Genomic DNA, 25,138 nt, shown 5'->3' with positions numbered 1-25,138 from the left:
GACCCCTGCAGTGTGTGCTCCTCTCTTCCTGACATCCACCCCTGGTGCCACCTTTGTGCTCAGCTTGCTGTGTGCCTCTTCAGGCTGCAAACTGGATTTATTTGCTTTATAGAATGTTATCTGACAGACTGCAGCACTGCATTCCACCAGGCCACACGGTGCTGGGAAGCTCAGCACAGCACTGGTAGAAAAAAATATTAGTGCAATGATGCCAAAAGTCACAGAATCACAGAAGGCTTGGAGTTGAAAAGGACCTTAAAGATCATCTGGTTCCAACCCCCCCCATCCTCCCATCACTGCCAGCCTTGGTGGCTCTCAGGCCAGACCCATTTAAAACAGCTTTTCCTTGCCAAAACTTTAGAGGAACAGAAAGAATCTCTAGAACTCAGAGAGCTGCCAAAGCGGTGTGGGTCAGAAATAATTTCAAATTCCCATTTAAAAAGCCTCTGTAACAAAGATGCTACGTGGACACCTCTGCTGCCCTGGTTTGCCACCTGTCCTCTGGCCACTGCAGCGTTCCCAGGGCCCTGGGCCAGAGCCAAATGTCTCCTCCAAGCACTCAGCTCTTTCAGCCTCTCCAGGGTACTTCACCCTCTCCCCGTGCCACAAAGAGATCAGGAGCTGCTCAAATTAAATTCATTTATTAATGGAATGGTTTTAGTAGACCAAAAATTGATTTGGATGAAAGGAATGCTTGTCCTTTATGGCTGCCAGAAAAAGTAAATATTGTCTACAGACATTACACAGCTTTCTTTTAACCAAAATTGAATACGGTCCGGAGCAAAGCAAGCAATCTGTAGAATTGTATTGTTATGCTGCTGTTACAAACTATTTACATTGGATAAAAAAAAAACACAGGTGTCTCAAAGCCAGCTATAACCTTAGTTGATTACTGTTGGGATCCTGTGTGTGTCTTGCCCTCATCTCCCCTTTTTGCTATCAGATATAAATCAGGTTAGCACGGTTAAAAAAAAAGTGAGTGATCCTAAAACAATCACAAAACAAGCTCCAAGCAGCAGAGACAGAGAGCGAGTTCTCTTCCCCACCACCCAGCACTGCTCTGCCACCCTCCTTCGAGATTTAAGAAGGAGTTTAACCCCTCCCTGAAGCTCTTCCCACATCCAACCATCTGTCTCTTCAATCAACTTACTTTCAGCGCCAGGAATCCCCACGCAGGTGATCCCTGCTACGAGAATATACATTTTAAAGATACCTATTTCAAAGGAGCACGTTTTCCTCTAGCAGTGCTGTGTGCTGTCCCTGCATGTTCACAGTAAAACCACGTCAAATAAATACTCGAGGGAATCAGCACAGTGCATCCAGTTTCACTTTCCAAAAGGAAAGTGGCATGTCTGCTTTCAGTGGTGGCATAAGGCAGAGGTCTAACATAATCCCAATTTCGCCAAGTCACGATCGGGAACGAAGAAATCCTGCCTAATTACAAAATAATTGATTAACAACTCAGCCAAAGGGGTGAATTTACTGTACACCAAAGCTATTTGCTGAAACAGGACTGGAAAGGAAATAATCCTGAAAAGGACTTCACTTCTGGTTTCACAGCAGACATACAGCACAGAAAGTGTGGGTTTTTTTCAGTTTGCAGAAAAAGGATTATTCAGAATAGTTTGTCCATCCAATCAAACATTACTCTGCTGTAACAACATTGTTCTCAGTTCCCTCTCTCTTTGGTCCTCCTGCCTGTATTTCTCCTCCAGCTTTTGCTTTTCTGAGTCCATACTGTAAAATGTAGAATCTGTGCTTCTCCTGATCTTCTCAAACTGACTGAAATCCGCCACGTACTTTCCATTTGGAGAGAGGGAAACCACAGGCACAAACTCGTAGCCCCAGTGGATCTCCTCAGGGATGTAGGAAGTCCTGCTCTGGCAGACAGCACTGGTGGACTCCACCGTGGCATTCAGGAGCACCACGAGCTCAAAGTCCTTCTCCTTGAGGTTCTGAGGTGTGAGGTCTCTCAGAGGGCTGCTTTCATCCAAAATGTGGTAGAAGGTCAAAGGCAAAATGAGAAAGGGACTCTCCGAAGAGGAGTCCACGTTGAATTTGACACTGGCTTGGTTCAGCAGAATCCTCTCCCCTTCTTTGGTTTCGTAGGTCTGAAGAAGCTTCCCAGAGAGCTGACACTGTATCAGGAGGCTCTTCCTCATGTTTGCCACTCTGATCACCAGGCAAAGCTCCCCGTTGTGTTTGGTGATGACAGCACAGTGGCTGAATTTAATGGTCTCTGCCCTTTTTTTGGGCCTGGCGATCTTGGCCAGGAAGGTACCTGTGATGAAGATCTCAATCAGGGTGGTGATGACCAGCTGGGCCACAAGCAAGAAAATGGCGTGGGGACACTCCTCGGTGATGAAACGAAATCCGTAGCCAATGGTTGTCTGGGACTCCAGGGAGAAAAGGAATGCCCCAGTCAGGGAATCCACGTTCTTCACGCACGGCTCCCGCTTTGGGGAGAACTTGTTCATCTCCAAGTCCCCGTGAAGGAAAGCGATGGCGTAGTAGATCACCCCAAAGAGGAACCAGGTCATGACAAAAGTAGCAGCAAACAGGGTGAGTTTGTACCTCCACTTCATGTCTATGACTGTGGTCCACAGGTCCTGCAGGTAGAGCAGGTAAATGCCATCGACTTTGTCTATCCTGACGTTGCTGTGGCCGCTCTTGGACATCACGCGGGGTTTGTGTGCCTTGAGCACGGCGCTGTCGATGCCGCCGCCGACCAGGGGCACGCGGGACATGTTGATCTTTGTGGGCTCCATCCTCACTGCTTCAGTCCTGAGGAGAGAGGAGAAAAGAAAGCTGTTACTTAATGAAGCCAGAGCCGACTTTGAGGAGTATTTGAAAATGTTGATGGAGAGAAGCACAAACATAATCTAAACACAGCAGCAGTGAATAAAAACAGCTGGAATATAAAGTTACCACCGTACAGTATCTGACATTACAAATAATTTTATATTCTTTTTTTTTTTTTTTTTCCAGGGATAAAAAAAAATCATTCTTTGATTCTGGTGCCTGCCAAGTATGGAGAAGTAGGTTTCTTTTACGATAGCCTGCAAAAGAAATTTGTCAAAGCTGAAATTTTATATCAGTACTTTATTTCTGTAAAAGGCATTAAATCTTTCTTTTTTTTCCTTACGTTTCTCTAGAGAAGAGGCTCTTTTTGATTAGTGAGCAGGTTTTCTTTAATGCCCTGAAGAGAGACATCTGATCAGAATTAAAGTCGCTGGGCTCAGAACGCAGATCCAGCTCACCACCTCTGTCCCTTCCTGCGACGGAGGCAGAATGAGCCAGACCAGCTTTCACTGGGAACAATTAACTTCCACAAGTCATTTACTCAGTCGGATCTGGCTCTTTGTGACGGACCTACAACTAACCTAGAGGGAAACAAAGCAGACCTGAGCACATCAAAGGCGAGGTCTGGAATATTTACACCTGGGTGCCACACTCTGAAGCTGTCTGCACTGGACAGCACACCCACATTTTAAGCTGTCTGAGGAGAGGGGGGGGAAAAAAAAAGAATTTAAAAAAGGAAGTAATTGCCAAAGTCAGCATTCTATACGTGGGCCCTGACCTGTGCGACCCCAGCAATCATTGGAGCACCGACTCCTGGATTGGTTTAGTGGGTATCAGTCCGGATGGAGAGGGAGAGTGCGAGCACCCAGGGCTGGGCAGAGCCCCCAGGGTGAGGCAGAGCCCTGCCTGTGCCAGCTGGACAAGGCACAGAACCGGACCCAGCTCGCAGGACCAGACAGCGATTACGTAGAGCAAGGACAGTGCATGTTATAGTCGTTCCCAACAACAAAACTTCCTGCTGACAAAAGCAACAAAGAAAAAAAACATCCCATGCATCCTTTGTGCTTTGGCAGGTCTCACAAAAAGGCATTGTTTTGTCCCATTGTTTTCCTCAAAAAGAGCCTCCAAGTCAGTGATTAGTTTTCGCCAACCACTGGAAAAAAAAAAGAAAATAAAAGAAAAAAAATAATGTCTTCCTTATAGCTACTTAAAAGAATTTTGCAGGAAGTACAAGATATATTTGTGGGACACAAATGTGCCAGCCCAGGACATCAGCATAATTACTCACTGAAGTACCTTTCCTGTTATGTCAATTAAGGAGAATTTCAGTTTGTGACTGTACTCATCACACTGTTGCAGATTTTCTGGGAAAGGGTAATTAAACTTAGCCCCCACAACTGTAGCCCATTCCAGTTTTGGTTTAATCACCAACATTTCTCTTCCACAGCTATGAACCATTGCCACAGATAGATATTTGTGAAAGAAAAGAGTGCATCCATGATCCCAGTAGGAGATTCCTTATGTGACAGTCAAATCAACACACAGAGCGCAGCATGTCCAGATAATAAACAGGAAAAAACCTTCAAGTGATCTGAAAAAGGAACAACGGGAGGAAATGTGGGGGCTGGGAGGGATAGGGCTGGGAAGGACTGTACATGCAACTGCTCCTCAGGCCCAGCACCGCTGTCAGGGTAAATACGTGCAGCCTCTGATGGGAAACCTTTCAGGCAAGTGCAGGTTCCTCAGGGAAGAGGCTCCCCACACCAAGCCTCTCCCTGGATAGGACATGGATTTAAAACATACCCAAAAGTCTGTTCTGAAATCAGCACAACTCTCCCTCTCAAGCAGACTTTCCCCTTAGACAGTACTTCCACAGCACCAGAGCAATCGCTGGGATCTCTGCTCCAGTGTTGGAGGCACGTCCCCATCCCAGCCCCTTGCTCAGCCTGCCTGGACCCCTGCTCCTGGGAGCAATTCCCAGGGCTGACAGCTCCTCCTCGCCTGGAGGTCACAGGGATGGGGACAGCCAAGGCTCCACCTCCCCTCCTTGGAGCTCCAGCGGTGGGTTTGGGCTGGAGGGGCAGGGACAGGGCTCCTGGGGTGTCTGGAGGTCAGAGTTACCTGTCCAAGGTCAGGGATGGGCCAAGGACACTCAGCTCTGCACACTCACCATGGCTCTGCCATGCCCAGGAGACCCTGGATCCTGCACCAGGGCTTGGCATGTGTGCATGGGATGCAGTGGGAATAACAACAGTTAGAGCATCTTGGAATGGTTTGGGTTGGAATGGAACTTAAAGCCATCCAGTGCCAGCCCTGCCATGGCAGGGACACCTCCCACTGTCCCAGCTGCTCCCAATGTCCAGCCTGGCCTTGGGCACTGCCAGGGATCCAGGGGCAGCCCCAGCTGCTCTGGCAATTCCATCCCAGCCCCTGCCCACCCTGCCAGGGAAGGAAAAGTTTCATCCCTCCCAAGGGCCTGGGAAGAGCCCTTTCCCTCTCTCTGCTCTGCCCTGGAATAGGTTGTTCCCTGTCCAAGAGCCCCAGATGAAAAGAATCCTGAAACTGCAGCCCCACATTTCCAGACCTGCTGAAGGGCAGCACCACAGATACGACACCAAAATGCCATGGCAGAAGAGCTCCCCACAAAAGATGGGAGGCAGCAAGGAATTTTCAAGGCACACAAGGAATTTCCCTGAGCTGTACCAACAGAGAAAGGGACAGCTGTAAAATTTGTCATTTCAGGTTTTCAGCTGAGAAATGAAGCTGTGCTGCAGCCCTGGACAAGTCTGGCACACTGCAGACTCCAGCTCACAGCCAAGGCTGTTTCTCACTGTCCATCTACCCCGTCCCCACGTGTAATGTTTATCCCCACATGTGGCAGAGCAGGAAATTTTGGAGTCTGACATAGGTGAAAGAGGCTTTTTCAGAAAAAAGAAAAAAATTTCCCCCATCATCTTTCGTGTCCTCCCTTGATTTGTGACAAAGTTACTCAGCTTTACAGCCACTTCCTGAAATGGATCCCAGCCAATTTCTGCTGCTTTTTTTGGTGGCAGGGTTTTTTTTTTTTTGTGTTGATTTGCTTCCTAATTTCTTTTTTTTGTTTTTTTTTTTCTCTCACATCACTCTTTCCTGTGTGATCCCGAATTTCTCTAGTGCTCTTTTCCTCCCCAGGGAAACTCCTCTTGGTTTCCTTTCCCTGCAGAAATACTTCCCTTTTCTGTCACACTGACATGGGAAGAGAGGATCTGTCATGCTGCCTCTGCTTCCCTCCCTTATCCCTGGCAGCAGCCAGCAGCAATCACTTGGGGGAAGAAACTCTGAGGAAACCATCAGTAGAAAAAATAAAAAAGGAGATTCAGATGAGGATTGTCTCCTGCCCCCACTTCTCCACTGCTTCCTGAGTGAAGTGACCACTATAATATCCCAAAATAAATTATTTATGGGGGTCTGTATGTGTAAAAAACACATTATAGCACCTGCATTGCTATTTCCCATCTCATAGAGGCACCTCACACCCTCTCCCCTGACAATCAACCCCAGCACCTCAGCCAAAATAGTTTGGTTTGTTTGGTTTATGCTCACTCTAAATCACAAAGCACATCTACCACAGTAAGTTAATATGAATAAACAAGCTTAAATAATAAGAATAACGTACATGTTTAAATTAAAATAACTTCTTCTGTCTGTTCCCTAACTGATTTTACACTGATAAATTACTTTTTATTGCTGTAAATCCAAGTGGAGCTGCAAATAAAACTGAGCTGAAGTAGAGCTAAGGAAACATACTTCAAGAGGGAAGAAAATGAAATTGTTTCAGGCTTCTTTAGCATTCTAATGCCCTTTGAATTACCTCCTTTCCTCACCAGCCCTTTAGGAGCAGCCAAAGGAGACTCCCCCTCAGAGCATATGGAAGTTCAAAGTCAATAAAACGCAGAGCTACATACCAAACCACCAAGCATGAATACCTTGACATGAAGGTAATTCCAGCAGCCAGGGGTCTAACCAGCACATTGCCACTGCTTCCAGGGAGCACATTATCAGGGAGCCGGGGCCAGCCTGCATACACGCAAAAATGTTCCTCTTGCATGGAGCCAGCTTTGCTTGTGCAAGACCTCTCTTGGCAGACACAAGTGATTAAAAGCGTACAGGAGCATGACTTGTTCGAAAGGGCCTCAGCTGTTTTCCTTTTTTTATTTTTTTTCCCCAATCAGATATGGCTTTGCCACTGGAGCAAATCCTCACGCATGCTTCGCTGCCACTCGGAGACGGGGGCAGAACTTGAGCTGTTTTTTCAACCAGCAAAAAAAAAAAAAAAAAACCAAAAAAACACAAAAAACCATTAGCAGGCTTGGCACTGAAGGAATGAAAAGCCCGGGGTGAGGAAAGAAAACATTGAGGAGGGATGCATAATCTTCAGATCTTTCCTAGGTCTGATGTGGTTCAGTAGGTTACAAAAGTGCCTCCTGAATTCTCAGTGCTCTGCGTAGCATGAACATCCTCCTCCCTCTGGGCTGTGCACCAGGTTATGCTGTACAACTGTCAACCAGCAAAATCCTGCTCAGTGGCTGAGTTATGGAATTCAAGAGGAGCAGGAGAGGAGGGAGGGAGGGAAGGAGAGGCTGGAAAGGGGTGCTTTGCCTCTGGCGCAGCCACACAGCTGGACACTGCTGCCCTGGGCTCCATAAAGAGCCCTTCAGTGCACCAGGGTGACTCACAGGCTTGAAAGGCTAAATTTACACGTTTTTGGGTTTTTATCACAAAAAGACTGAGGCAAGAGAGCTGTAAATACACCCTCAAGTCAAAATCAGCTCCCCAAGCTGTGCCTTCAGCTTGCAGCCACCCATCAGCACAGGTTAGCCCCAGGAATGGTCACTCTTCCCAATTTGGGCTCCAGGAGCAGGTGAAAGCAGGGACACGTCCTGGCCCAGCACAGGGAGGGTTGAGGGGTGCAGTGGTCAAGGCAGAGATGAGTTTTACATCACTCACAGCAGGGCCAGGGCATCAACCATTCACAGAGCAGTGAAAATCTGTCTCTCCCAGGCTGCTGCCTGCTGGGCATGGAAGATGAATTAAAGCTGGAGATATCTCCTGAGTGTTGTTTCTGAGGGAGATTTGTCCAGGAATGTTGTTGTTCCCCAGAACAGGGTGCAAGGCTCTGCAGTAATTACGGATTTACACAGAGGAGCCTTTGGAAATACACTGAGGTGAAAAAATAGGAGAACAAGCAAGAAGGCAGAATGCAGGCAAAAGATGACTCAAAGCTTACTGGAATTAATGGAGAAGCTCCCAGTGATTCCCAAGTCTCTGGATCAGGCCTCGAAGGGGAGAAAAAGCACATCCTGCAAGGGTGTGAGCAGTTCACACACTGCAAGTGAGCATCCACCCTCCCAAAATCCTGCCCTCCAGCCTCTGCCCTGGGCTCTGGGGATGAGCAGGGGCCTTGGCCATGCACATCCTTCAAGCACACCTAAGTGTTCTTTCAGGGAGAAATTAATAAACTCCTCACATCACAAGACTCTCCTTTTTGTGCTCAGAAATATGGTTTATGCACAGCTAGGAAAAAGAAACAAAAACAACCAAAGAAAGATTCCCCAGAAACCTGTCTTGGGTTTGTTTGTTTTTTTATGAATGGCTTTTCTTCAGCAGGGTAGTACAAAATTCTTTAGAACACCTCCCTGGCTGGCACATTGTTGCTCCAAAATGTTCTCAAACACTGGGAGAGCAGTTAAACATTTAGAACCTGCCCGTGCTGTGATGCTCTTCCCACCCACAAACCCTTTCCTCATTCTTGCTGTGCAAACCATCCCTGGCTCTTTCTACACAGACAAGTCTGAACAGACTCCTGGGACCTTGCCCTCTCTGTTTCTGGGAAGTTGGGTGCCAGAGCTGCTCTGCAAGGCTGAAAGGGACATTTATTGTTGCATTTTGCTTATCAAACTCATACCCTGCACTTCCAGTTACATCTTGGGCTGCTGTGGGAGCATTAAACATCTCAGCACAGAGAAGGAACCATGCTGGGACAGAACAGAGGGATGTCCTATCCCAGCTGAGCTGAGCAGCCAATATAAAGCCAGGACTAAACTTCCGGAGAGCTCAATGCCAACTGTTGTCCTGTTTTGCAGTCACTGCCACTATTTCTCCACTCTCCTCTTCCAGGATGACCTTAGGGACTTCCAACATCTAAATCCTGTCATTTTTCCTCCCTGAAGGATGCCCTTTACCACAAGGGCATCACTCATTATCCTGCTTCCCCTCATTTTGTTTTCTATCCCATTCCTCTCCTCACTCTCTGTGAATCTAAAGATCCAAACCCAGAGTGCTTACCCCACCCCCAGAGGAGTGTGCAGCTGACTGCATAACGCTTTATGTTCAGCAAAAATCTCCCTGTAGGTTCACACCACCCATCCCTGACCTCTCCATCACATCAGAGAATCACAGAAGGGTTTGGGTTGGAAGGGACCTTAAAGGTCATCTCATTCCAAACCCCTGCCACAGGCAGCAACAGTGCCTGTTTCAGTGGTTTCAGACTTTGCAAAGCTTCATTTAGTGCAAGGTCTCCCCTCCCCATCTTCCCAGCTCCTCATCACTCAGAAATGTGGGAATGAAGCCTCAGACTCAAGGAGGAGTCTCACCTTCACCTCCAAGGATCAGATTTGGGACCACAAGTGGCAGCAGCCACAGGGTTTGAGGAGCCTTGCAGGAGGGAGGTGGAGAAGGAGAGCAGGGGATATGTTGGGAGAAGACTGAAGACAAGCCAAGGAATGCCTCATTTTTTGGCTCTTCCTGCTCAGACACAATATCAATTAATCCATGTGGTGTTCTGTGGCATGCCTGAACGCAGAGCTCCTGGGCATCCAGCAGGGTGAGGGTCAGGGATGAAGACACCTGTACACATTCCAGCACGAAACAGGAGCTGGGCAGGGATTTTCTGCAAAATAGTTTTTCACTTAGTCAACTCAGGCCTACCTAAGTCCTTCCTAAGTACTTAATTCCTTTTTTGGGAACGGGCCCTTGGCCAGCCAGCTGCTCTGGCTACTGGGAAAGTGTTTTTACACAGCTCCTGGTGCCTTCCCTATCCCAGAGTGGGGACAGGCCACCTCTCTGGAGCACAGCTCCCAGGGAAAAGGCACCCAGAGGGGCTGATGCTGCCTTGCTTCGGTCTGGTTCCAGGGCTGGGGCTCCAGGTGGGTGAGCTGCTTGCCCCAAAGGCACATTTTCTCTTGATTTCTGCCTCTTTGGATACTGCCTGGTATAAATTACCTGGCTGAAATCTGGCTCACGTGCCAAGAGTTTCATGGTTTTGTGCCCAAAATAAGGGATGTCTGTGTTTCCTTTCAGTATTCAGGTCGCAGGGTGGCAACTTCATCAGGCAACGAGATAGAAAATAATTAGTCTGAGGCCATTTACTGCTGAGGTTATGTTGGAAAAAGTTCAAGGGGAAGGGAATCCCCTCCCAGGTCAGCAGGAGAACAAAGGGATTGGACTGGACTGCTGTAAGGGAAACCCTACAGGAGCCTTCCAGATCCTAAAGGGGGCTGGAGAGGGACTTTTCATAGGGACAGGGTGTGACAGGATCTGAGGGAATGGCCTTAAGCTGAAGGAGGGAAGATTTAGATGTGAGGAAAGAATTCATTCCCTGGCAGGGTGGGCAGGGGCTGGGATGGAATTGCCAGAGCAGCTGGGGCTGCCCCTGGATCCCTGGCAGTGCCCAAGGCCAGGCTGGACATTGGGAGCAGCTGGGACAGTGGGAGGTGTCCCTGCCATGGCTGGGGTGGGATGGGATGGTTTTAAGGTCCCTTCCAACCCAAACCATTCCATGATTCCATGATAAGCTTGCTGGGACTGTCACTCCCTGCTCACCACAGGTTGGCTGTGTCCTTCTTTCCCTTCTTTCACAGCAGATAAGGGACAGCACCTTGTTTTTAACCTTCCTAATACTCACCCATCACTTCATCACTTTGAAGAATAATAATAATAATAATAATAATAATAACAATAATAATAATAACAACAAAGTCAAATTCAGAGCAACTGATTTGCCAGCCTGCAGCTGGTTTGAAATTTGCTGCATCTGTTCCAAAGCTGAAGAGGGGTTAGTGGAACAGAAGACTGCTCTCTGCTTTCTTTTCTTGTTTGTTTGCCTTTTTCCTCCAAAGTCATTTCTTGGCCTAATAAAAATCTGGTTTTGTTTAAAAACAAGCAAGCAAACAAACCCAAAACCAGACACTTTCCCTGGATTTTTAATTTCAGTTGTCAGCAGGTGGTTGAAAACGAAGAGGAGTGTGCCAAGTCGTGGCAGGGAGAAAAGCAAGCGCTTTGCTGGTCGTTCAAAAACTGGGATGAAACAGCTGCAGATTCGCCTTCCCCAGGGCTGCTGCTTCTCCCTGACTCTCAGCTGGGACAGGAAAGACATTTATCAGGCAGCACTGGGGCATTTCAGACCAGTTAGAGCAGATAATTTACAGTGCTTTGTGCTCCTCTTTATATTTTTTTTTTCATGACAGATCCCCTGGTGCCCCAAACCCAACATCAGACACCAGGTTCCAGCACCACAAGAGCATCATCTCCCACCTGTATCCCAACCCTACAAGGAAAGGAGCACATCCTGGGGCTCAGCAGCTCCCTGTTTTAATTACACTGTGTGGTGCCAGCTGGTTGCAGTGTCCCAGTCAAGTTGGGGTTTGTTTTTAATTAGTCACTGCACACCAGGGCTCTCTCAGAGCTGGAGGTGTGGCCATGGGGGCGAGGCTCCCTGCAGGGAGCTGGGGCAGAGTTTTTTGCTCTGCTTTCTCCCCCTAAATCACATTTCCAGTAAATCACAGCTCTCTTTCAGCCCGTGTCACAAGCTCATTAAGAACTGCTTTAATACCCCATGAACATCCCACAGATATTATGTTCACATACTCTGCAGAGATAAACCTGCTCATCATTTTCTATCTCTGTGCCCACCAAATCTCAGCACCCAAATGTCAGGCTATGAGAAGAATTTTCCACCAAAAAAAAATATAAAAATTAAAAGTCCTGTCCCTTTAAAGCCTCAATAGTATTCAAAGTAATGGTAGGGTGCAAAAGGCCATGAAGCTGGTAAGGGAAAAGAAAAATATGTTTTTATTTAAAGGTCTATATATTGGTAACCTTTTTTTCATCTATTCCTAATGTGGACAAAATCAAATTTAACTGTGGAAGCAGCACACCTTGACCCAGCAGGAAGGTGGATGCTGTTACTGGAGTAAAGTTTTTCCTATAAAAGAATTCCTGGATCCTTTTTACCTGTTTGTTGTAGCTGATTTGTGCTGCTTCATGTAGGCAGAGCAATGATAAATACAGAGAAACCTGCTAAATAATCCAAATTTTTGTCATCTCTGCATGGCCAGGACACACCAGTGAATTTGGAGTGGTGCTTGCCATCCTCCAGAGCACATTTCCAAGAAAGAAGGATGGGTTTGTCAGGGTTTCATTTTAAAACTTGTTGCAAGCTGATTTTTGCAGGAAGTTATTTGGTTATGAAGAACTGCCCTGCCTGTGTGAACAAGTTCACACTGTGGAAGATGTTTTTAAAAAGAGACTCTTCTCTCATGCTGACAAAATGCAGCCTGTGAGAAAAAGTACTCACTTCTCTCACCCAAATCTAAATTATTTTTACATTGGATGTCTTTCTCTTCTAAGCAAAGCACAGATGATGCTAATAATATCATATAACTGACTTCTTTTTTGTTAATTACTTTACAGTGAATTACGGCAATGCTGCACAATATTCTCTTTGAGAAAAAACATCTTTAAAAATGTTCATTCCTACCCTATTTTGTCTGCACTACAAAGATTTCATATTGCATAAAGCACCCATTTCCCTTGATTGTCCAGGTCTGATAAATGGAGATCAAGCTCTGCTTCATCTCAAACAAATGTTTGGAAGCTACTACACCTAAACAAAACTTAAAAATTTTAAATGCTGGAAAGAAAATCCAATAATGTCCAACAGATTAAGGATGTGATATTTCATGGGCAAACATTTATGTGCATTTACATAGAAGTCAGAGGTTTATTCCTGCTCTTTAAAACATCATTCCATGGTGTTGTGAGCTCAGCTGGTGTCAGAAATACCAAGGCTGGGGGTTCACTCCCTGGATGAGTAATTCCCTTAAAAATTGGGTTTGATGGTCCTTGCTGGACCTTTCCAACCCAGAAGATTCTGTGATTCCCAGTTCTGTAAAGCACAGTTGCAAGTCTAAAACATTGATGGGGGAGATTTTGCTCTATCTAAAGTCAGTTGTGGATGCACCTTCTTTCACACACATCCCCCTTTGGGCTGTTATTACCCTTAATAAAGTCTCTAGATCTTGAAATAAAATCATTTCCTCAAATGTCCAGCCTTGGACACATCCACAAGGACCAGGAACCACCACCTGGGGTGCAGAGCAAAGTCCTTTGCTAAAACAGCTCCCAGAAGTGTGCTGGGGTCACCCTGGGGCTCACACACCCTGTCCCCATCCCCACTCCTGTCCCAACCCTGCTGCCCCTCACCAGCTCCCAGAGGGGACAGAAGTGCTCATGGGGGTCCCTCTAAACCACCAAAATTCTGCTGTACAAACCAGGGCCTCTCCCCTGCCTCCCTGAGATGGTCAGGCAAGAATTAAAGATACCAATAACACTTCCCCATTGGTGTAGGGTTGCTTCTCCACAGCGCTACCCAAAAGGGTATTTTTTCAGGGCAGCTTTCTTTTTTTTTTTCCTTCCTTTTTTTTTTTTGTTTGTTTTTGGTTTGGTTTGGGGTTTTTTTTTTTTTTTTTTTTTTTTGTTGTTGTTCCTGACCAATCCATGGATGTGGTTAATTTAAGGTTTAAAAGGCTTTTGCTCACACATACACCACACACACCCATATATGTTTTCCACTGAAGTCTGTGCTTTTTCCTAGACCCACCCAAATTCCAGCACACAGCTCACTCCTGTGCCAAGCTTCCCTACTCTCCTTGCAATGAGTGGAAAAATGCCCTTTTTTCCATTCCTGCACATTTTAGGGGGAGAACCGTGAAGAGGAGAAGGAAGAATTTAGTTATACCTGTGTTTTCAGAGCAGAAATAGGAAAGAACCTCAGTGTCCTCCATGGGAATGCTTTGTTTCTAAGGTTTATGAGGTTCTGAGCCCCAGTGCTTGCTTGGGACTCAGCTGGCATTGTGGAGTGCCAAGGAGATTTAAAAATTAATAAATGTGAAGCAAAAGCAGCTGCTGGTTGGTGAAACTCCATTCCGTCCATATGAAGTACTTAACACTCCTGAAAATGTTCTGGTGTTTTAGTGGGGGCTGAGAGAAAATCAGAGATTAATGGTGAGAAACAATGGGGACTTTCAAGTGGAAATGGCTTCAGCCATGTCATTCTTGTCATTCTCTGCCCCCTTTAACGGGGAATTTTGGGCTATCTGCAAATTCAAGGAATCCCAGAATGATTTGGGTGGGAAGGGACCTGAAAGATCATCCAGTTCCAACCCTCTGCCATAGGCAGGGACATCTTCCACTATCCCAGCTTGCTCCAAACCCTGTCCAACCTGGATCTGAAACTTGGGGAAAGGTGGTGCACTCAATCTCCATCCAAAGCCTTTTCCATTTCTCTGGCCTCCGTGGGGATTCTCTAATGTCTGGTTAAGGCTGGTCCCCCTTGATTTCCTCTTCTCAGGGAAGGCATTAATAAATCCTCTCTGACTTAACAGAGCTCCCTGTTTTCATGGAGCTTGTTGGAACATAATTTCTGAAGCCTCTGTTCACCTGCCAAGCCAAGCTGAAATTAGCCCATGGATTTAAAGACGTGGGCTGGTTTGTATCCCTTCACTCTTAGGTGATGGAAATTAAAACAGGCCAGGTTAATTATTTATCCTTTCAATCAGCAACATGCTAACATTTTACAGGAACTTATTGTCACTCGTGTATCTGCAAAAAATTGGAATAAAAATATATGTTTCTTTTAAGAAGAAGCCGTTTCCTGAGTCTCTTGACTGGGAGCTTACACAGCCCTGCCCTGTTGTGTCTTCCAGATAAACTCCCAAGAAATCAGAGGGAAAAGAATCTTTGTTTTCCTCATTGCTTTCCCAAACTGCTTGATCCCTGCCAGTTTCCATGACACAGACCCCTCAGTCTGCTGCAGAGACTGTGGCTTCAGAAAGGGAGGAAATAGCATGAAAGTAGTGGTGCACATCAATGTTTTTGGATTTTCTTGCCAAACCAGAAATATCAAAACAAAATTTAAAAAAAAAAAAAAGTTTCAACTTTTCTGGAAAATTAAAAAAAAACAAAACAAAACAAAAACCAAACCAAAACAAAAAAAGGTCATTCTGGCTGTTTGTTCAAAGCAAAACTAAACCTTTCTTTTTGAGGTTTGCATGGAAATACGTGTGTGTGTGTGTGTGTGTCTCATTTAAATTAGGTGAGGAACAAAACATTCATTGGAGTGACAGATTGTGACATCTCACCTCCACAAAGTCAAAATACAATTTTTTTTTGCTTTTCAGAATTGCTTTTTTTTTTTCCATCTAAACCTGCCTTTTCAGCCCATAAGGCTTCTGTTTGAAAAGTCTCAGCCAACTGTAAGGACCACGTGGGTTGGCTCGGGGACAAGTGACACTTGAGAGTGACACAGCCTGTCCTGGTCCTTGGGATCTGGGAACACAACTCCAATTCCCTCCTCATTTTTCCTTTCCTCACAGTTTCTCAGGAGCCTCTATAAAAGCAGTGATAATGTGCCCAAACAAGACAAAAACCTCACGCTGCTTTTCAAAGCCCCTGCGTTTCCTTACCCTCAAAGGAGCCTGTTTTGCTGGTTTATTTACACATCCCTTATCTTTATGGCTGCTCCTTTATGATCCCATGTCATCTCCAAAGCTCCTGCAATCTTTTCCAGTTGGGAGCTCGGGAAGGTCCAGCTTTGATCACTGGAGTCATCAGGCTGAATAGAACATTGTTCCTGCTCCGCCGAGGATTTTTTCCGACTGCGCTCAGGACACCGCAAACTTATTTTTAAAACCCTACAACGCTCAGCAGCTCCTCTACCTTGTTTTTCTGTGAGTTTTACAGATGCCGTGGGTTTCAGGAGGCACTTTGATGTTTTCCAAGCTGCCTGATTTATGAGAACAAAAAATACCACCCTTCCCCAATTATTTTCTGTCGCCTTGTAATGAGGCTCGACGCATCAATGGAAATTCAGTCTAGGCACAAAGAATAACTGGGGAATGAGGAAATCAACTGCATCTCCCACAAGAGATCATTCTTCCAGTGGAAAAATCAACCTTTTTGTTCTCCAACCCTCTGTACTTTTCCTGTAATATTTAATAAAGCCTCCATTTTCACTGGAAAACACACTTGATGGGAAATGTGTAACTGGTAGACCTTTCTGTGTTATTTTAGTGCTGTTTATATTCTATTTTAGTGCTGTTTGAACAGAATTCGTATTTTGTAGGTAAGTGATGGCAAAAAGCAGCTGAGCAGGGCTGTGAATATCCCAAACTGCAGCAGATTTTAGGTGGGGTTAGGATCATGGCATTGCTGAAAGTCCAGGGACTGTCACTCCACCAGCCAGATGGCAGCTCAGTGGCAAAGCAGAAAACTCCTCCATTCACTGGTGTTAAACCCAACCTTTCCCAAAGTAAAAGCTCTTTCTGAAAAGCTGCTCCCTTGCTCCACTTGCTGCACAGCTCAGACTTTTGGTCTGCAGGCAGCTTGCTGCCACAGCATCTCCAAAATCCACCTTTTCTTCCAGCACAGAGTTTCAGTTTATTAATTATAACATTTCCAAGGCTCCTCAGGCTCACAGTCCTTCTTGTCTGTCCCACTCAAAAATGCTAGGATAAAAAAAATTGTATTTCTTTTCTTCTCTTTTGACCATTTTAATTTCTCCTTCATTAATTCAAACATACTCACTTCTCTATAGCCCTAGAGGTCACAGTCTAACCTTTCCACAGCTGCTGACCCCCATAGCTCTGCTTTCTTCTGCTCTTTGTTGGCACCTCATTCCTCTTTGTCCTCAAATCAATCCCTGGGGACTTCTTGCTCCTTTCCTGGTTTAGACTTCTCCCATCCCACAATAGCTTCCCATGTGTCATAAATAAAATTCCCCTCTTCCCCATATCCTGAAAATCCACCTGTTTTGAGAGGCAACTTCCACAAACTTCTCCCCATCATTGTGTTCACCTACAAAGCTCCTCCTGTGTCTCCCTCACTGCTAGATCCAAAATAATTTACAGCAGATCCAAAGTTTTCCTCTTGTTCATCTGACTGCAGTGTGTGTTGAGGACCTGCTGTGCTGTGAGAAATAATTTGTTCTGACTGTAGGCTATGTTCAGCATCAGCATGGATAGTAGGTGATTTATTTCCTTGGAAGCACGCATTTTTCCAGGATGGAAACCTGGGATACCTTGAGGGATGGATGTGCCCATGTCCCTGCAGTGCCTGATGACCTGAGATCAGATCTTGAACTTTTAGACAGCTGGAATTGTATTTTCCTTGCACCTCTATAGCAAGGCCAGAGCTTTGGAAAGCTGCCAAGTTTATTTATTCCATGAAAATCAACTGTTCCAGTGTGTGTGAAGGTACCACTCTCCTCCTGAAAGGATAAGAATTACAGACATTGATTACCTGGTAGAGGTGTGCATTTTAAGCTGGAATATCCAGCTTAAATATATTAAATAAATACAGGTCAGTCTGAGTTGTGCTGCTGAAGGCTTTCAGGTGAAATCCCAATGAAATGCTGTGCAGTGTGGGATCCCAGGTGAGATTACACACCATGATGTGCCCTTTCCATCACACACATGGTTTAATTGTGGTAAAAAATGCAAATTATGCATTGAAGATTATGAACAGGTTTCTTATATAAAAACAACCCATCTAGGATGCTAAAATAATGTGTAGGATATGTCTGCTCTATTTTAAAGGTTCTTGCCTGTGACATTCCCTGTCACAAGTCACGTGCCAATACGGAAACTGTCACAAAACCCTCACTAAAATAAAATATGGATTCATCAAGCCTGAGGGTTTAGAGGGTTCCCTCATCCGTGATCACAGAATCACAGCATCATCAAGGTGGGAAAAGACCTCCAGGATCATCCAGTGCCAGCCCAGCCCCAGCAGCACCACCCCAAACCCTGTCCCCAAGGGCCACATCCAGACTCCTCTGGGACAATTCCAGCCACTCCAAACCTCCCTGGGCAGCTCATCCCAAGGCCTGACTGCTCTTCCAGGGAAATTTTCTTTCCCAATCTCCAACCTGAGCCTCCCCTGGTGCCATTTGAGGCCATTTCCTCTCCTCCTTTCCCTTAGAGCCCAACCCCCTGCCTGTCCCCTCCTGCCAGGGACTTGTGCAGAGCCACAAGGGCCCCCTGAGCCTCCTTTGCTCCAGGCTCAGCCCCTTTCCCAGCTCCCTCAGCCCCTCCTGGGGCTCCAGCCCCTTCCCAGCTCCGTTCCCTGCCCTGGACACACTCCAGCCCCTCCAGGGCTCTCCTGCACCAGCCACAACTGGAGCCAGCCCTGGAGGGGCCTCTCAGAGCCAGCACAGAGGGACAATCCCTGCCCTGCTCCTGCTGGACACACAATTCCTCACCCAGCCCAGGGGCCAGTGGCCTCTTGCCCACCTGGGCACCCCTGGGCTCGTGTCCAGCCCCTGGCACCGGCACCCCCAATATTTGTGTCTGTGTAATTCCAAAATATGAACAACCTGCATTCTACACCTGTCACTGCTGCTTCTTTCAAAGGTTCCCCTTCTCATGGTGTGATTTCAAATCCTCCTCTCCTTTTCACCATGGTTCACCTACCATTTATTTAGCGAGATGGGAGTGATCAGTTGGTAAAGAGCAAAAAGCTAAACCAGAATTATTTGGTGGCATGTACTTCCTCAAGCTGAGCAGAGCTGAAGATCAGGAGCAGTTCCTGTTAATAGCACCTGGAGTTTTAAAAACTCAGCAAATTCTTGTCCACTGTTTCATCCTGAGGATCTGGTTGTTCTTCCAGCTTTTTGAAGATTTCACTATAAATATTTCAGCTTATGTAGAAAAGCGCTTAAATCAAAGTTTCTTGTGACAACACAGAGGTTATTATTGATTTCTAACACATTTTCAGTCTTTGTGTGATGTCTTGGTTGGTTAACAAATTTCTTGTATTTCTCTGTATTTCTTTATGATTGTAAAGCAATCACAGACAAGAGATTTTCCTTGATGATATAATCATTATTTTTAAGATCTAAACCTTTTAAAGGCATTATATCCTCCCAAACATTTTCACTGTTTATCAACCAAAAATATACCTTCAAAGGCAGAACTCCACACTGAGGTACAGTAGGAGGATAAATCACTGGGCTAGCCCCACTGAAATGTGTCTTTTTGCATTTCTGCACAAAAAAGACAAAGAAATTTTCTTAAAATAAGATTTTATATTCCCAGTCTGAGACCTTCAAGAGGGGCAGAGAGATTTATTACCAATAAGTATCATTTTGGGTCATGATCAAGTCACAACTTTGGATATTTTATTCTGATAAGAAAAGAAATCAATACTAAATTTTGTACATTTTTGCTCAAAAAATATAGTTAAATTTTATCCATTTTTATTTCAAAACGATGAATTTAAGGTTCAGTGCCTTCATTTTATTTTAATGGTTTGGAGTTTCTTTGGATAGCTTTTTAGGATTTTTTAGGCTGCAAGAACAGAGTAGGAAAGTACTTCAAGAACCAAGAACCCCAACAGACTCCCCTACAACAATTACTTTCTTATTAATTTTTAATCAATTAATTATGTGAATTACTTAATTAATTTCTGCCTATTCTTAGGGAAAAAATAGTTTTAATCTAAAAACAATAAGCTGGGAACAGTCCAGATACCAACTACCAAGTGCCATTAATTGTGCCAGTCAACCAAACTCAATGTGGGGCTAAAATAAAATGTTACCTTGAAAGGTTTTCTGGTTTTCATCCTATTTTTGTGAGAAAGTTTTGCCATTTGCATAAGGAAATGGATCAGGATTGCAGTTCCAACACCTCCTCCCAGATGCTGATACACTTTTGGTGTTCTCTGAAAATGAGAGTCTGGGTGGGAGGCTGGAGGGGTTCAGGAAAGAACAGCTGGCATGGAAGTTTCCAGATTGGGCAGTTTGGAGTCGATCATTGCTGAGCAGAAAACAAGGGGAAGCTTTGGGGAAATTTCACAGACAAGGTCAGGAAATCACTAAAACATTCATCTGGTTGTCATTTTCCTCGGGAAATTAAAAATTAAATTAAAATCATTTAGCCAGGAAAATTTATTCACTGGTCAAAATGTAAACCTCTATTTTATCCTATTTATTCTGGTTATTTTATTTGTATCTATTTTATTATGTATTTTTGTCAAGCTGTGTAATTCTACAGAGAAGTGGAAATTTTGATCATGATATATTTTACCCTTTTCTCTTCATCAGTTTCGGCTAAGAATACATCTTTTAAAGTCATCTAAGTAGGTGCATTTTTATATATATTCCTTCCCTATAGATTATGGTAATATATTGAATAGATAACCATTTTTATCATTTATTCTCAGTGCAAAAGTGCTAATTTTAGATAAAGTTCATGATGTGAAACCAGATTGAACCAACAGTGAAACCCCTCAGTTAAAACAATGGATATTAAATTAATCCAATCAGGTTATACTATTGTCCCAGTCAAAATTTATTTTACTTTATGGTTTTTGAGTCATGACAAAGAGAAGGTGCCTCTCTGAACAAAGACAAATCCAGCTGAGGAACTCCATGAGAAAAATCAACCAGAAAGGAACCAAATATGATTTCAGATGGGACCAACCCTTGTCCCAGCACTTCACTTTCACCAGAGGCAGCAGAAGGTTTGCAGAAGGCTCTGCTGGAAGATGAAATTTGCTGAACACCTTTCTCCCCAGTGGGTGTAAAGAACCACCAAGATGCCATCCCAAAAATGCCTCTTCATGTCCAAGCAGTATTTATCCAGTGAAGGGTGACAATGACCTAAAGCTTCACTCCTGTCACATCTTGTTCCCTTTCTGCCTGACCACGACCTCTGCCTTGCTGTGAACCTCAGGGTGTGCTGGCCACACAATTTCCTACTCTGGTCCTACAGGACAATTCCCTGCTCTGAGGAGGAGGCAGAGATGCTCTGCTTTGTGATGGATCCACCTGCATTTCACACCACTCAGCACAGAGAGAGCAGGAGTTTCATTTCCACAGCACGGTCCCTGGGAGCTGCTTTTCCCCTGCTGACTCCAGGAACATGCACAGCATTTTTCCCAAATTCTCTGCCATATTAACACCAAACTCTTTACCCTACTACCACCAAATTTTTTGTCATTTTAACACCAAGTTCTTTACCCTATTACCACCAAGTTCTTTACCCTGTTACCACCAAGTTCTTTGCCATATTAACACCAAGCCTTTTACCATATAAACATCAAGTTCTTTACCCTGTTACCACCAAGTTCTTTGCCACATTAACACCAAGCCTTTTACCATATAAACATCAAGTTCTTTACCATATAAACATCAAGTTCTTTACCATATAAACACCAAGCCCTTTACCATATAAACATCAAGTTCTTTACCCTATTAACACCAATTTCTTTGCCATATTAACACCAAGCCTTTTACCATATAAGCATCAAGTTCTTTACCATATAAACATCAAGTTCTTTACCATATTAACACCAAGCTCTATGCCATATTAACACCAAGCCCTTTACCCTATTACCACCAAGCTCTTTACCATATCAACCCAAAAAGTTCTTTGCCATATTAACAAACACATCCAGACACACTGAATGCTGAAATGATGCTCAAGCCTGCAATAAGTCACTCAAGCCATTCATGACTCCTCTCATCCCAAGGGGTTAAGGACAGCTCAGCTTTCAGATATTTAGCATTTAGTAAATTCCTTCCTAGTAAATTGACATCACTGATTTTTAATTGTTTCATACAATAATCAAAATTTTTTTATAATTTTCATACACATATAAGGTGCCTCTAAAGGTAAAAACTTTTCCTTCCATCAAGCAAACAAACCAAAAAGGCATCACATCACCCCAAAACCTGCCTTGTTTTTCCTTGAAGGAAAGTGAATCAGAATTTATTTCAAAATGCTCTGAGGTTCAGCATGTAAAACAATAACATTTCTGTTTTTCTTGGTGCTTCCCAGCCTTGGTCTCCACCTGTTCCCAAAGCCTGTGTCTGTGGACTGTGTGTCTGAGGAGAGGGAAACAGGAAAGGAGGCAGAAATAATATTCCAGACTGTTTTAATGAAATCTGGATAAATCAATAAAAAATTCAGCTGCAATCAGGGCTGTGGGCTAATGGCTTGTTTGCCTCATTGCCTGAGGATCCAGGATCAAAAAGAACTATTTGTTTTCATTTGAAATTCTATAAAAAGTAACAGACTGAATTATTGTATGTACGTTGGAAGACTGAAGCCCGAGTCATCTGCTGCTGTTTTTGTCTCTAGGCCATGCCTCATTTACTGGGATGGAATTCCTGGGGAAGTTTTTGGTCTGGTCTACAATTCTGCTTTATAAAAGTGATGCCAGCTTGTACTGTAGAACCAGCACCGTGTTACACTCCAGGCTTGCTTCCTCCCTCCTGTTAGCTGGTTATTAGGGAGTGCAGAGAGCATTGTGACATTTTACAGCCAGGGAAATAAAGAAGACATTTCTTTAGCAGCAAATCTTATCCCTTCCCCTCAATTAAAAAAAAAAAATCACAAGAAAACACAGACTTGGTAGGTAAACACACAGGCACTGCGATCAGAAAGACCCTGGAAATGCCTCTAAATACAATATGGGAGGGAACAAGGTTTAATTAAAAGTGCTGTGGATACTCCTGGTTCACAAAGGAAAGCCTGCTTTGTTCCTCTTCACAACCAGCACCTCATGGAGAAAAAGAGATTTTATCTGTAACTCTCACTGCAGCAGGATCCCAGTGTGAAAATAAAAAGGGAGGCAGTGGAAAAGTAGAGGGGAATTTGCACCACGGGCTTCGATTGTGATTATGAGGAAAAGTCAGAGCTGTCGTAAACAAGTTGTGTGAAGACACAGGCAAAAGTTGGAAGACAATGTCTGAAGTTCTCCAACTCAGACATGTTTACATTCTTTACACCTTCCACAGAAAAATGACATTCTCTTTTCTTATACACAAAGGTAACAGGGACAGGATTAAAGTTCCAGGCAGGTTTTCCCAACATGCCAATGAAAACTGATTTCTGCATTGAAAAAAAGAGCAAGAGCTGGCTGAAAGTTCCGATTCTAACGCTCTAAACAGCACTCTGGATTTCTACAGGAAAAAAATCCCTGCCAGGCAAACAGTGACAAAGACAGGTTCAGCATCTGTCCCCCTCCCCAACATATAAAAATCTCAGCCCCATGCATTACAAACCCCATATTCAATGCTTTACATCAGTGGAAAGACCAAACTGTGACAGCTTTTGCTTAACTGCTGAACTGCCTCCATGTCAAAATCCAGAAAAAGGCATAATTTTATAAACATTTTTTCTTTTACACACAGTTTCTAAATCCTTAAACTACCAAAATATAGGAAAAAAAATAGGAAAAGCACCTACTCCTTAGCTTCCAGTTCCACAGAGCTCCCAAAGCACTGCTAAGCATGTATGGATTTTTGACAAATACCTCTTACCTGTAAAAGAGCAATGTTCAGATTCCTTACTAGATGTTATCGTCATGACAAGTCAAACAATCTTTTTTATAGAAGGTTGGGCAGCTTTTCAATAAAGCATGTGTGCATTTAAAAAAAAAAAAAAATAGAAAAAATCCAACACAAAACAAACCCCTCAGAGAGTTTCCCTTCCCTCGCTGTCAGTCAAAAACAAGTTGAAATAAGCCTGAGTTGGAATTACCTGAATAAAGAAACTGGAGAGAGGGAGGGAGGAGAGGGAGGGAGGGAGAAAGAGAGGGGAAAAAAAAAAAAAAAGAAAAAAAAAAAGAGAAAGAGTCCGAGAGGAGACTCAGTGATGTCAGCAGTGTGTGTTAAGGAAATCTACAGCTGAGCCCAGCAAACTTTATAACTGCACAGCTCTCAACACCCAGTTACGTGGTAAGCAAATACCTGCTTCAGAGGAAACTGATTTACTTCTAAAGAAGCCAGTTAATCTTTGAAGAAACTTCAGCCAGGCTGATCAAAGTCCCTGAAAGGCCTTATTTCCTAAATAAATAAGGTTATGAGTGGTTGTATAACGTTAAGAAAAGAGGAAGGATAAAAACTCAACGTTATCGATTACCCCTTTCCTGCTGGCAAAAGGGAGATTGAACCTCATCTGAAATAAATTCAGGTTATGGCTGTCACACACTGAGCTGCAGCAGCTGAAATCCCTGACCACCACATTTTCCAACGTGTTTATCCACAAAACCCCTTTCCTTTGATGGCTTTTCTGGCTTTGCCTTTCTACTTTTGTTTCCCAGCTGCAGAGAGCAGAGGCAGGGATGATTTGGGCAGGATGAAGTCAGGTACCTTGCAGACAGGGTTTAAAGCCTGTGCACTGCCACTGGTACCACACTGGAATTTTATGGGATTCCCTGAGAATGCAAACAGCAGCAGGGAAAGGGAAGTTGCTGCAGGTTCGTGTGATGCCCTTGGACATCATTATACTGTAATTCCTGGGAATTCCAAATCCCAGCAAGCTCCAGGACAGCACAACTCAGCATCACCTGCAGGCACATCCCACAGTGCCTGGATAACTTCCTTCCCTTTCCCTTGGGAGAAGGAGCACATCAAACACTGGGATGAATCCTTCACCAACCAAACTCTTCCCACCCCAAAACCCCAGGGAACACACCACCCAGAGCCAAATCCCTGCTAAACGGGGATCTAAATGCCATTAGCAGATATTAATAATGCCATGATATGTGACCAGAGGAAAGCAGGAGCTGGAATTCTGCTGTCAAGTGCAGCATTCAGGCAGTGCCAGTAGGCAGCAGCTGTTTTGCATTTAAAAGGGCAACACTTAGAGGTGATTTTTTTTTTTTTTTTTTTTTTCCACTTTCCCAGAGACTAAAGAATTTCACACGACTTGGATTGTTCCCCGAATCCATGAACCTGTTGCACTGGTGTCTCTTTCTCTATATTTACTATGATGAAGATGGCAACAGCTATAAATATATTTATATTTATATATATAAAAATGCTTGTGAAGATCTTTTTCTCCTGTCAGATGAGCAGTTCTGTTTGCAGAGTTTCATCGTGGGATGAAGCACCTATACCAGGAATTCTCCTTCACTATCCCATTAAATTATGTTTAGCTGGGATTATACATTATTAAAAATTCCCAATTAAACCTTTCCCCTTCTTCCTTCTGGGTAAAGTTCGACAAAC

General features: G+C 44.3%; 1 protein-coding gene across 7 annotated transcripts; it reads right to left on the bottom strand.

Moving 5' to 3' along the window:
• Positions 1 to 625: 625 nt before the first annotated feature.
• Positions 626 to 23,854, bottom strand: KCNJ15 (potassium inwardly rectifying channel subfamily J member 15). 7 transcript variants are annotated; one of them, XM_023926456.2, is made up of 3 exons: positions 23,447 to 23,854; positions 6,747 to 7,085; positions 626 to 2,784 (listed from the first exon to the last, which is right to left on the bottom strand). In XM_023926456.2, exons 2-3 carry the CDS (start codon positions 6,887 to 6,889, stop codon positions 1,638 to 1,640), a joined length of 1,290 nt encoding a protein of 429 aa, XP_023782224.1. In that variant the 5' UTR covers positions 6,890 to 7,085; positions 23,447 to 23,854; the 3' UTR covers positions 626 to 1,637. The 7 variants fall into 7 exon arrangements, with proteins under 7 accessions (XP_023782224.1, XP_023782233.1, XP_023782260.1 ...); XM_023926465.2 differs by having other exon boundaries at positions 6,768 to 7,085; XM_023926492.2 differs by lacking the exon at positions 6,747 to 7,085 and adding an exon at positions 23,373 to 23,446 and having other exon boundaries at positions 23,598 to 23,851.
• Between the last annotated feature and the right edge of the window lie 1,284 nt (positions 23,855 to 25,138).

The sequence above is a fragment of the Cyanistes caeruleus genome, chromosome 3 (genome assembly GCF_971803275.1).
Source record: "Cyanistes caeruleus chromosome 3, bCyaCae1.hap1.1, whole genome shotgun sequence".
NCBI classification, from domain to species: domain Eukaryota; kingdom Metazoa; phylum Chordata; class Aves; order Passeriformes; family Paridae; genus Cyanistes; species Cyanistes caeruleus.
This window is presented reverse-complemented; position numbering and strand designations above follow the sequence as displayed.

What these genes read in the sequence shown, in the direction of transcription:
- KCNJ15 (XM_023926456.2), bottom strand. Translation starts at nt 6,889, where the DNA reads ATGCAAGAGGAACATTTTTGCGTGTATGCAGGCTGGCCCCGGCTCCCT. An exon ending in TATTCATGCTTGGTGGTTTG is followed by an intron (nt 2,785 to 6,746) that starts GTATGTAGCTCT and finishes CTCTCTCCTCAG; the next exon opens with GACTGAAGCAGTGAGGATGG.